The sequence below is a fragment of the Mustela putorius genome, unplaced genomic scaffold (genome assembly GCF_011764305.1).
Source record: "Mustela putorius furo isolate JIRA1106 unplaced genomic scaffold, ASM1176430v1.1 tig00003899_pilon_pilon_pilon, whole genome shotgun sequence".
In the NCBI taxonomy this organism is placed as follows: domain Eukaryota; kingdom Metazoa; phylum Chordata; class Mammalia; order Carnivora; family Mustelidae; genus Mustela; species Mustela putorius.
Genome location: NW_025422048.1, coordinates 12,295,046 through 12,308,117, shown reverse-complemented (window position 1 = coordinate 12,308,117; position 13,072 = coordinate 12,295,046). Strand labels below are relative to the sequence as shown.

Genomic DNA, 13,072 nt, shown 5'->3' with positions numbered 1-13,072 from the left:
TATGTGGGATTTAAGAAACAATACAATGGTTAAAAGAAAGAAAGAGAGAGAGAGAGACAAACCAAGAAACAGACTGTTAATGACAGAGAACAAACTGACTGTTGAGGGGCGGGGGCTGGGGGCGGGGCTGGGTGAAACAGGTGATGACGATTAAGGATGCACCTGTCGTGATGAGCATCAGGTGATGTCTGGAAGTGCTGAATCGCTATACTGCCATCTGGAACTCATAAGACACTGTATGCTAACTCTACTGCAATTTCAAAACTTAATAAGCAACAATGAAAAACGAAGTACAGAACTGTGTGCATTTGCATCATTTGGGGGAAGAGAATCCACGCTTTTTTATCAGGTTCCCAAGGCAGCTTGTGACCAAAAACAAAAGGGGTCAAAACCACTGCTCTAGTCATTTTGAAGCTGATATAGTCCAGGATCAGCACTTAACTGTCCCAATGACTTAAGATCAATTTTCTAAAACAATAAGCAAAACTCCCACAACAGGCTAACAGCTGAGCTTCTGGCTTGTTGACCTTCTGTTCCCTAACTAAGGGGTTTTTAATTAAACAAACAAACATCAGGGACTGTTAGAGTCCTCTGTGGGGTGTTAACACATCAAAAGGGAACATTTTTGTTGTTGTTTCTAGGCCCCCACTGTTTGTTTACCACTGTTTTAACTTATTAGATGAACTGCTTCCTTGGGGAACTCTGGGTATTACCGTTATAGGAAACTGTTGCTATATGCCCTCCTCTTTCCTGTGTCAGGCCAGAAGCTATCACGGGGTCAGGGAACACACCATAAGCCCCTTACCACAGCTGCCTAGAACAATGTTTGGTACAAAGAAGGCACAAGAAATCTTGATCTTAAGTTTGGGCCATTTATTCCACTGCCCATTACCAAGGTGAAGCGGAACTTTCTTTTTTTTTTTTTTTTTGAAGTACCACTCTTTCTCCCATAAATTCAAAAGAGTAAAGGGAGTTACCAGGACACTAGGATTTAGTAACTAGCTAAAAAGGCACCGTCCAGGGAGTCTGAAACGATTCAAAGAAATGTCCGATAAATTCTACTGAAAATCTGAGTTTTAGAAATGAAGGAGATTGCTAGTGTAATTTTAGGCTTGAAGCTTTAAATTCAAGACAGTCTTTCACATAGGAGTTCTAAATTTAACCTCGGGCATACCTTCAAAGAGTTAGGTGGTGCTCACAGATTCTTAACCCACTGAAGCACCTTCAAGATTAAGGCTCACAATTTTTAAAGAAAAAAAATGTGTAATGGGGAAATATGATGGAAATTAAAGATCCTAGCAGCAAGCAATCAGTGTTCCTTTTGCTACCGAAGGAGATTTCCAAATTTTGTACCAGCTACAAAATTCTGGTGATTCCCAAAGGTTCCTGCTGATTTTATTAAAGTAGGAAGGCCGCAGAGAACAAGTTTTTCTATGGAAAAGTATTGTGTTCTGCTAGAAGAAAAGAAGATCAATTTTATCAGTAAGTATAATTTAGATCAAAGTGTTTATCTTCAGTGTTCCCTGCATTAATAAGACTTATTCCCAGTCTTTACCAGGCATTACTGGTGCTATCAGTAAATAAAAAGCACCCATTAACAGAAAGGTATTTTTATCATCAAAGAGTTAAAAAAGGAAGTCAACACTTGCTACAAAGCCGGAAGGCAGATAACATATGCTATAAATTGTACATTTCTTCAGTAACATATTCTGGTCAAAAGACAATGTGAGGAAGGAAAAGTTCAAATTATGAAAATATTGTTCTCTCCAGAATGGATCCAAAGGCCTCTTTTAAAGCGAGATCAAGCCACACAACTGAAACACATGAGGCTGAGCGAATCACCAGTACTGCTCAGGATCGCAGTACTACCAATCACAGAAATGTAATTTAACAAGACCACCTACCATTTACTGAGTCATTACTGTAGGCCAAGCACAGCGTTTGAACTGTGGATTACTTTATTTTGTACTGACACAATCCTCTGAGGTAAGTACTGTTAGTGTCTCTGTTTTACAGATAAGGAAACTGAGACACAAAAAGGTTTAATGCCTTACTTTAAATTCAGACCCAGGTCTTCTGCTACAAGGATGAAGCTCTTTACTACTATACTATATGTACACTATCCTCTCCTAATTATTCACTGTATTAAGATTTCGTTCTTTTTCTGTAGTTCACTGTCAATTCCTCTTTTTCTGCTTTAGAGCTTTTAGGAAAAAGCATGGCAAACTAGAAAAACTGTCAACATATAATATTTACAGAGAAAAGAGAGATGCTCGTCTATCAATGCAGAAATGTTCGCTTCTTTGCTCCGATTTCTAAAAGATACATACTGATACAGAGGTAGATATGCAAATCTGTTCAGAAACAATCTTTATTTGCCTTATGAAGCTCTTGACTATTTAAAAAAAATCCAAATGTACTGTTTTGTCTACCAGTAAAACTGAAGCTAGATAAAATATGAGAAATATTATATTAAATATAAAAGATTTGACCATTAAACAGTCTTCTAGTTCTTTTACAATGTGAAATCGTGAAATATATTACAACAAAATGGTTATGATTAGTTCAACAACAGTGACATTAGCATGTTCCACATAACACACTATGGAAAACAGTAATTCCCTGGAAAGTATTTTAGATTTTCTTTGATGCAAAACACGAGAGAAAACAGAGAAAGGAGCCCCAATGGTACAGAGACATGAAAGGGGCTTTTTATGCAGAGCCATCAGACCTCACAAAGCAGTTCTGCTCCTGGCTTTATAGCTTACTCTGCTTGGTGACCACAGCACTAACTTAAATTTCTCTGGTTTGCCTTCTCCACCTGTACAGTCAACAGGTTGAACAGATAATCTCGTAGGCTCTTTCAGTTCTGTAAGTCTATGATTCTGAGTCAAAGGACTACTACTGCTATCCTGGATCTTACAGGGGGAATTAATAATTCTCAATCAAAGGAATAGTCCCCATCCTGAGCACAGGTATGAAAACTTCTGGCTGAGGATAGATTTTCTGCCATAAGGTTCAAGATGAACAGGAAATAGACATTTTATCCAAAGACACTCAGAGTGTTCTATAGGCCCATAGACACATGCTCATTAGGGAACAGTTTTTACTCATTCTGTCTGTATTTTACATGTTAATCTCCTACTTATGTATAATCTGTACTACATCACTACCTCGAGAAATCACATGTGTGTTTAAAAATCAAATGTTACATTTTTAAAGGAAGGGCATAATTTTCTTTCAGGTCCTAGGCGTTCGCAAGCTTGCAGTGATCCAACTGTCACTAACATCTTACAACTGCCTTGCCTGGCTACCTGAAGAAGTAAGGACAATCTATCAAGATCCGTCAGTCTATTGATTATCTGCCATCTAGCACCCAGTACCTAACCTGGTCAGCCAAAGGTAAAGATGAGCGAGTTAATATTAGTAGAATGAGGGCGACTGGGTACTAGGAACGACAGAGAGTGCTTTTAGGTATGCAACATCAGCTTCGTTTCACTGATGAGGACATTCACACTCGGAAAAGGACATTCACACTTGGAGATTAATTTGGCCAAGGTCACACAGCTAGTAAATGGTCAGGCAAGAGTGTACTCGAGGAGCTCCCCAATGGAACAGAAGAGGTAAATGTCATTCTACCACAGCACCCTCCAAAAGAATACATATCATTTAGAACTTACTCCATCCCCTTAAGAGAAATTCAGGAAGCTTTGGGCAAGTAGATAATTCAAAGTTTTAGCATGCTTTAAGGCTTAATGTAGTAGGTATCATCAACAGGCACTACGAATAATAAGGGAAAGCAAGTCAATAACATTTCAGCTGTAACAAGACAGAGTGATACTCTTTAAGAAAAACAGCCCTTTGGCGGGATGATGACCACAGCGGGAATACGGTACAGGTGCGCACACCCAAGCATATGCGTATACAAATACACCAGATAAGTGCATTATCTGATTCACTGTATGAATCACTACATCTATCTACTGAAGTAAAAAAAAAAAAAAACTTACCTTGGATGAGACTATTCTATTATCACAAAATCTTTGTGCAATGTAAGCTTCTGTTTCTGAAACTGGATGATTGCCAACAAACACTGTGCGCGTACCGACTCTTTTCTCTTCTCCAGCACACTGACCAAGAGAAAGGGGGGAAAAGTCAGTTTCTTATCACATTTGTCCATGCTTCTGCTGAGTTCAGAGTCTTTGCGGAAGCACATCTGACAATCCCCGAGACAGAGCACCAGTGAGGAGAGAAAACCCTGTTAGGCTATTCAAACTCCACTGGGCTCTTAGCTGCTGACTTAATGAAGATTAGTGAGGGGGCTGCTTGAGACAACGTGCTGAGGCCAACCCTACTATTTTAAAATGTGTAAATTAAAAGAAATCCTAGAAGAACAGTGTTTTTATTGCCATTCTTCTTTCTTCCACAAAATCTCAACTGTCACCATCACAGCAACACACTCAAAAGGTCAGATTGGGAATATTTTATATATCATACAACCACCACTGAAGGCCATTTTGTCGGTTCCTTACCAGAGAACACAAAGCAGAATACAAATTACTTCTACATAGAAAACAATTACTTTTAAGTATAGAGATACAGAATGGCTGTCTCGGGCCACCTGGGTGGCTCAGTGGGTTAAGCGTCTGCCTTCAGCTCAGGTCATGATCTCAGGGTCCTGGGATCGACCCGCATCAGGATCCTTGCTCAGAAAGAAGCCTGCTTCTCCCCTGCCTGCCATTCCCCCTGCTTGTGCTTGCTCTCTCACTCATGCTGTCAAATAAATAAATAAAATCTTAAAAAATAATAGAATGGCTGTCTCTAACAATGATCAACTATTTCGACAAAGAAGTTGTAATTCTTTGGTTTTACAGGAAAGACATTCTTTGTGATTTCTCAGAGCCTACTGTCAAAAAGTCCCATTTAACACAATGTATCTCTGATGTCCATTTTACATTTTTAATTTTAATTTAATTTTTCTTTCTTTTTTTCTTTTTTAAGAGAGGGAGACGGGGCTCGGGGCAGAGGAAAAAGGAGAGAGAGAGAATTCCCAAGCAGATTCTACGGCCAATGTAAAGCCTGAAGCGGGAATCGATCTCACAACCCTGAGATAATGACCACACCTAAAACCAAGAGTCAGTTGCTTAACCAACTGAGCCACCCAGGTGCCTCCCCCCACGTCCTACATTTTAAAGAAGGTTCTAGAAGTTCTAGAATCTAGAAGTTCCAAGGTTGAGCTCCATTTTACCTTACTTTTTTACTTCACTGAAGCTTTACCTTGTTTTTTGTTTTTAAAGATTCTCCAATAAGTTTACTTTGCAAATTTTTTGCATTTTATGTTTTATTGGCTTACAGTGTTATAAAAAGAAAAATGCATACAATTTTGAACACTGAGCTATTTATCATTTTAATATGAATTCAGATATTCTTTAGTTTATTTCTAATTGACCTTCAAATGCAGCAGCTCTTAAGTTCAGTGTAAGTACTCTTGCCACCCTATCCTACCCCAACACTGAGTCAGAATGCAAGATACAGATACATATACAAATACAAAACACACATAAACAAGACACAAGTCTCTTATGAAGTAAAACAAATCTTTTATAATGGTTCCCTTTTGGAACTTTGCATATCCAGTGCATGCCTTTTCTGAAACTGGGATATTCACACTTATCAGACACAATCTTTATAAAGCGAAGCATTTATCTCTTTGCAAACTCAGGTAATTCTTGAGAGCAATATTTTTCTTATTGATCTGAAAAGAACAGAGTGTGGAAGGTCAAAGAGGAAAATCACCTGAAATCATCAAAACAGAAGAGGTCTGAAAAATAGTATATCTAATAGTGTAGGGAGAAATATCTTAAGTCTAGATTCTACTGAAAATCTTGATATTCAAAGGAATAGCTTTGGACCCAGTGCCAAAAACTCAGATGTTTTTCTCAGTTAATTACAACGAAGAATGTTTATTTCAGAAAATACATTAAGTCTTTGAAGTAAGAATGAAAGGATCATACAATTTAATTTCTATATAAATGACTGAATATACAAAGTATCAAACATAAACAGCAGTGTAGCAAGAAAACAAATTAGCAGAAATAATTACTCAACAGTAGCAATAATTAAGCCCACCATTTGAAAGATCTTCTAAACACCATGAACAAAAATAGTTGTTATAAGATTTTACAGCACACAACTCAATTCAGTTCTAATGCACTACTATTATACCTCTTTCTTCTTCAGTATTAGTGGACCCACATCATTTCTTATCAATTCCTGGTGTTTATTATGTGAACCATCACATTCAGGAAAGTCCTAGAACACCAACACTGACAATAAGCTGCTTTAGTAACACACAGATCTTCGATGTTTACTTCATTTACTACTTTGGGATTTTCCTTTTGTATTTTAAGATTCATCAAGTTTGGGGGGCTTGGGTGGCACTGCCCCTTAAGTGTCAGACTCTCGGTTTCAGCTCAGGTCATGAACTCAAGGTCAGGAGATAGAGCCCTGCCAAGGGCTCCCACTCAGCCTCAGCCCCAAGTCTGCTTATGTTTCTCTCTCCCTCTGCCCCAACCACCCCACACTTTCTCTCAAATAAGTGACTAAAGCTTTAAAAAAAATTCATCAAGCTATTGTGCTGTTGTTTTTTCTTTGAGAGGAATGGACGAATTGCAAGGGAGCTACGCAGTGTAAGTACACTACCGAAAGGCGATAACCGAACCATTCTGAAACCCTGAGCTGAGTGAACCGGTTCCGCTCTGGGGGACAGAGAGCTGCTTTAGCTGCGGGAACCTGCGCGATCAGGATCTGGGCCAGCTCTCCCGCCCCATCGTCGCCAGCAGCCATCACTCCTGAGACCCACTGCTCTCCAGCAGAGCTGCCATGCCTCTACTCTGTCTTCTTACCTTAAATCAGGATAATACACTTTTTAAAAAAGGACTTTATAGGAGAGATGGAGAGAGAGCATGAATGCAGGGGTGGGAGGGCAGAGGGAGAGGGAGAAGCAGAATGCCCACTGAGCAGGGAGCCCAAGATGGGGCCTGATGCCTCAGATGCTTAACCGACTGAGCCACCCAGGAGCCCCTGGAATGGTTTCCTTTGGTATTACTATATTTATCATGTTTGAGACAACCATACATTAAAGTCAAAAAAAGATAGGAACCAATATCTACATACATATTTCCATTATTTTTTTATTTTTTTTAAAGATTTTATTTATTTATTTGACAGAGAGAGATTACAAGTAAGCAGAGAGGCAGGCAGAGAGAGAGAGGAGGAAGCAGGCTCCCCGCTGAGCAGAGAGCCTGATGCGGGACTCGATCCCAGGACCCTGAGATCATGACCTGAGCCAAAGGCAGCGGCTTAACCCACTGAGCCACCCAGGCACCCTCCATTATTTTTTTAAAAAGATAATTCCCTAGCCCAGAAAGTTTTAAAGTACGTAGGCTCAGGGATTTTCCTTCCTTTCGATGATCTATTTAAAAGCTAAAGATGTAATAATCCTGACCCTAAAGTAATCATTTTTTAGCAAGACTACTTAGAGATTGCTGGGTGCCTGGGTGGCTCAGTGGGTTAAAGCTTCTGCCTTCGGCTCAGGTCCTGATCCCAGGGTCCTGGGATTGAGCCCCGCATCAGGCTCCCTGCTGAGCAGAGAGCCTGCTTCCCTTCCTTTCTGCCTACTTGTGATCTCTGTCAAATAAATAAACAAAATCTTAAAAAAAAAAAAAAAGACTACTTAGATTGCAAAGTTCTCCAAATGTCTGTTTGGATGTATTTCAATCTGAATTTTTGTACCTTATATCGATATTCTAGGGAAAATGATTTTTTAGTTTAAAAAGGTAAAAACCAGGGCGCCTGAGTGGCTCAAAGCCTCTGCCTTCTGCTCAGGTCATGATCCCGGGGACCTGGGACCGAGCCCCGCATTGGGCTCTCTTCTCTGCAGGGAGCCTGCTTCCCCTACACCTCTCTGCCTGCCTCTCTGCCTACTTGTGATCTCTGTCTGCCAAATAAATAAATAAAATCTTAAAAAAATAAAAATAAAAAGGTAAAAACCAACCAAAAATGTAGATAAGACCTCTTGACCCATTATTTTCATTAAAGCTTATTAAATGCTTATTTAGTGGGGTACCGCTTTCAAACTCTGTAGGGAATCAGACAAAAAGTAATTGGGATAAATTCATGAAGAAGACAGCTGTTTCCCCACTTGTCCAGAGACAGGCCATTATTAGAACAACTGACTGTCTAAGGCCCTTCACAGGCTAAGATTCCATGGTAAATTTTCAAAGAGTTCCTGATTATCATTCCAATAAACAAATACCTTTACCAGAATGGCAGCTATGGGAGGGGGGCAGGTGGGCGGCTCAGGTCATGATCTCATGGGTTGTAAGATGGAACCCTGCATTGCACTCCCTGCTCAGCGGGGAGTCTGCTGCTTCTTCTCTGTCTGCCCCTCCGGCCTGCTCCTGCATGCAGTCTCTTTCTCCCTCTAATAAATAAAGTCTTAAAAAAATACGAAAATGGCAGCTATTCACATTTTGATTCCGGGACGGACTTCTTTGTTTGCAACTGTAATATACAAGGTCCAACATGGCTTACTGATAAGAGCACTAAATTTTCCATAATCTCCATTTTACAAAATGTAAACAGAAAGTATATACACCTTGAAGTATAGCTCATTCTGCTTCACACTTACCCTCACCTTCTGTTGCAAGTAACGGTCTTCACTGTAGTCCCTACAACAGACCTGAACCTTATAAGGTACGGACTTGAATTACAGAAACTGTCAAATTACTTGATAATTCTGCATATACATATTCATATGTATTTACAACCTTTAGTATCTGTATGGTTGTTTAGTTTTTCACAAAATCAGGAAGTGGCTATCGAGGGCGCCTGGGTGGCTCAGTGGGTTAAAGCCTCTGCCTTTGGCTCAGGTCATGATCCCAGGGTCCTAGGATTGAGCCTTGCATCAGGCTCTCTGCTCAGCAGGGAGCCTGCTCCCCCCCCAGCAACCCCCCCCCCTCGCCTACTTGTGATCTCTCTCTGTCAAATACATAAATAAAATCTTAACAAAAAAAGAAGTGGCTTCCGAGTAAATAAGGAAGTGTTACCTTTTATGCCAGTTCTCAGATCATTCTACAAACTGAAAGGAGGAAGAAGAAAAGAAAAACAGGGAGAGGGTCAGTGAAGTGGGATGTTTCCTGCACAGCTAACACAGATCGTTCTCCTGGGTTAGCAGTGGCCACTGATTAGCTTAAAACAAAAATGAACTGGTAGTTTCGCGATTCTGAATGGTCTTCAACTTCTCTGTCAGGTAGTGGCATTCCAGAGAACAAAAGGAAAGAACAAGCTTAACACAATTTTCCAGGCACATAATATTTTTATGAATTCCCTACATGTGAATGGCATTTACAGTTCGACTAAGAGCTTTTGCCATATATTATCTCTCTGATCACCTTCAAATAAGGCCTACGTGACCTCTATCTCTATTAAGTTGGAGAAAATGGATTGAAATTGCTGTGCACGTTTGGGAGGGTGGGGGAGGAAGCTTCTGGCAGTGATTATTGTTAGATGAAAAAGGGGCCTGAGAGGAGCTGTATCATATCCACTCCTGAGCATTTTTTAAAAAGGGGCAACGTCTCTTCAGCCCAAGGCAGTTTTGGGTCTGCAGCTGCCTGGGACGGGCTGGAGTGGGGTGAAACAGAGGACCTTTCCATGCCTGCTTCACCCTAAAATCTGAAGAACCTGCAATTTCTGGTGGAATTTGCTCTAACTTAGAACATTGTTTAGCTTGCATAAAAATGGCAGCGCTGAACTCATGTGTAAATTTCACTGTAATTTTCCACTTGCTGCCAATGTTGAGTGTTAAGACAGTGGTTTTAGGTTCCTGTCATAGTGAATAATGTAGGTAGGTGCCTTAGCCAAGGCAGAGAAACTCCAAGTAGGAATCATAAAAAAAATTTCCCTTTTGGATGGCACACAATGTCGTCTAGAGTGGGAGTGTATGATTCCTGCCACCTCATAATGAATTTTAATTCATTAAGAGTTGATCCTGTGTTGAACTGCTTCCCATCCAAATGTCCTTTGAAATGGCATTTTTAAAAACTGAAATATGCTGGCACGGATTCTATTTTAATGACACATCATACACTAAAATAAAAAGTATGGAAAATATTTAAAAATATATACTTACAATATACAAGTTAAAAGAGAAACCAATTCCATTTTTTCCCTCAAAATGAAACCACCCTTTTGTGCCCTTGATTTATACTTCCGCAGTATAAACTGACTGTTGTAGAGGGGAAAAATGATAAGTAATTTATAACAAAACATAGTGTCTTAATAAAAATCAGCGAAATGGCGCTGTTATTCAACTAGTACCATCTTAAAATCCCATGCTTTTGCTTGTCAAAACACATAAAAAGCTTTTTAAAGTATAATTTGTTTCCTGATTGCCTCCAGACTAGTTACTCAATAAGAACCGAGAGAAAATAGAGACCTCAATATAAGACGGTCACTATAAAGGCTAGCACGGAATCTAAAACGGGGCTCATGTCCCCGTCCTTTCCGGGTGTTTGCAGACTTAAAATTTATCACTTAGTTATAGATCAATGGTTCTTAATTCTGGCCACACACTGGCTTTAAACACAACACCAATGCCTCGGTCTTTCTTTTATTTAACATTTAATTTCCCTGGAAGCTCCCCATGCCTGTGAAAACGGCTATCCAATCTTCTCCTTTGAATTAGTGACTGCTCTTAACTAAGATCCTCCGAGTTTTTAATATACCAGCCGTAATCCCCCATTTCTGAAGTAATTAAAATAATTTAAACAATTAGCTTTATACAGCATAAACATACAAATAACCCTCAAACAGTGCCCCCTCCAATCATTTTAAGCTGCTCATAAAATGAGATTCCCCTTCAATACGTATTTTGCTTGTGGTTAATCTGCTAACAATTATTTCTATCACAGATAATGAAAATTACAGGCCCTGATGTGATGCAAAGCTACTCAGGTTATCAGCAAATCATCACTGATGTCAACCCTGGCAATTAGAGCATTGTTTTTACTTGTTTATTTTTATATTTAAAAAAATTTTAGGGGCCCCTGGGTGGCTCAGTGGGTTAAAGCCTCTGCCTTCGGCTCAGGTCATGATCCCAGGGTCCTGGGATTGACCCCCAACATGAGCCTCACGTCGGGCTCTCTGCTCAGCAGGGAGCCTGTTTCGTTCTCTCTCTCTGCCTGCCTCTCTGCCTACTTGTGATCTCTGTCAAATAAATAAATAAAATCTTAAAAAAATTTTTTCTTTAAGTCGGCTCTGCAACCATCTTGGGGTCCCACCTGGGGCCTGAACTCACGACACTGAGATGGAGACTCAAGCCTAGGTCAGGAGTCAACTCAACCCACTGAGCCACCCAGGAACCCCAAAGTATTATTTTTACTGGTCATTAGATTGTTCTTTGTGAGTTATTAAAGCGAATGTTAAGTATCTGCTCAGAAATGAACAGAAACCGATTATTTAAAATTCTGAAAACCTGGCAATGATTTAAAACTGTTCTATGCACCCCAGCCCTAAAGCTATTTTCTTTGCTGAAGCACTAGTATTTTTGAACAGCATAATCAGTCTTAAAAAGGTCAAATGCACTCAAAATTGAAAGAAAGAACTAGCGTTTCATCAAAATTTCAGGCAACTACTAAAATGTTCCTTAAAGTCAGGATTTCTGTCCCAGGGTTGGGAGGGGTGAGGTGCAGGGAGCACCACAGTGCCAGGGAACATTTCCAGTGTATTAAGCCTCTTGGTTAAAATTGCTACAATGTACTCAGTGGTCACATTGCGGAGGTTTCCAAGCCCATTCCATTACAAGAAGCCAAGGAGAATAATCTTGATCTTTAATTGATAGGCATAACTCTAAAAGGAACCTTAAGATTGCACTTTTCAGATTTTGCTTTTATGGCACCTTCTTAAGTGATTGAGGTGTCTCTCTCCTTTGCCAGGGGTAGTGAAGAAAGACCAGGACAAGACACTTTGTGTTGTCTTGCCTTTAAAGCTTGATTATGATCATATTAACCAAAAATCTCAACCACCTGATCAAAAGACAAATGAAGGGGCGCCTGGGTGGCTCAGTGGGTTAAAGCCTCTGCCTTCGGCTCAGGTCATGATCCCAGGATCCTGGGATCGAGTCCCACATCGGGCTCTTGGCTCAGCCGGGAGCCTGCTTCCTCCTTTCTCTCTGTCTGACTCTGCCTACTTGTGATCTCTGTCAAATAAATAAATAAAATCTTAAAAAAAAAAGACAAATGAATACTCAAAAGTACATCCCTAGACACAAAGATTGTCTCTAATTAGGCATTCCTGATATCAGCACATTTAACAGAACAGAATCTCCTACAGGAAATGGATACGAAACCCCACAAAACCAAAAACCTCAATCAGCAATCACAATGCTTAAGACTTAGGTACAAACAATGCCTTGATTGGAAACTCAAGAGTTAGACTTTGATTATCTAAATCCACTGAGCAGGTTAATTTCACCGGGGACAATCAATTCTACATGTTTTCAATCTGATACCCCTCCCCACCTCGCCTTTACTCCAAGAGCCTCAGGGCTACAAAAATGTGACCCTGAAGATGAAATATAGCTGTCTTTAGGATGGCTAATAATCGATAGATCAAAACTGCTGTAAGCATTTAGTAATTCAACACTCTAACAGGAATTTTCTTAATGACTCAAAGATTGTTCCATTTACAGAAAGTAACCGGAGATTCCCTAAGTTCGGACGGGGGCTCAGCAGCCCTGCTTTCCTTGTCGACAGTATTTCTCTAACCTAGAGCCTGACAATATGCACATAAACTCGAGATGAACTCACCATACAGGTTAAGCCTGGAGAAGTTATTTTCCACTTTCAGTATCCACGGCTACATACTACCTTGCATTCCGAACACTTCACAAACTTAAAAAAAAAATCTCAACAGAGAGGTACCTAATTTATAAGGTTAGGAACGATTGACTGATAACCCTGCAAAGCATTTACCATAGCCCTGGGGAAATGGATAAAAATGTATATGCAAA

At 40.0% G+C, this 13,072-nt stretch overlaps 1 protein-coding gene across 7 annotated transcripts in view; it reads right to left on the bottom strand.

The window, feature by feature from the left end:
* ATP11C (ATPase phospholipid transporting 11C) overlaps positions 1 to 13,072 on the bottom strand; it is a 182,779-nt gene that overhangs the window by 94,550 nt on the left and 75,157 nt on the right. For all 7 annotated transcript variants that reach the window (XM_004773629.2, XM_045068219.1, XM_004773633.3 and 4 more), the window contains one exon: positions 4,011 to 4,130. In XM_004773629.2, the coding sequence (XP_004773686.1) occupies positions 4,011 to 4,130 (120 nt within the window). The remainder of the gene's footprint in view (positions 1 to 4,010; positions 4,131 to 13,072) is intronic.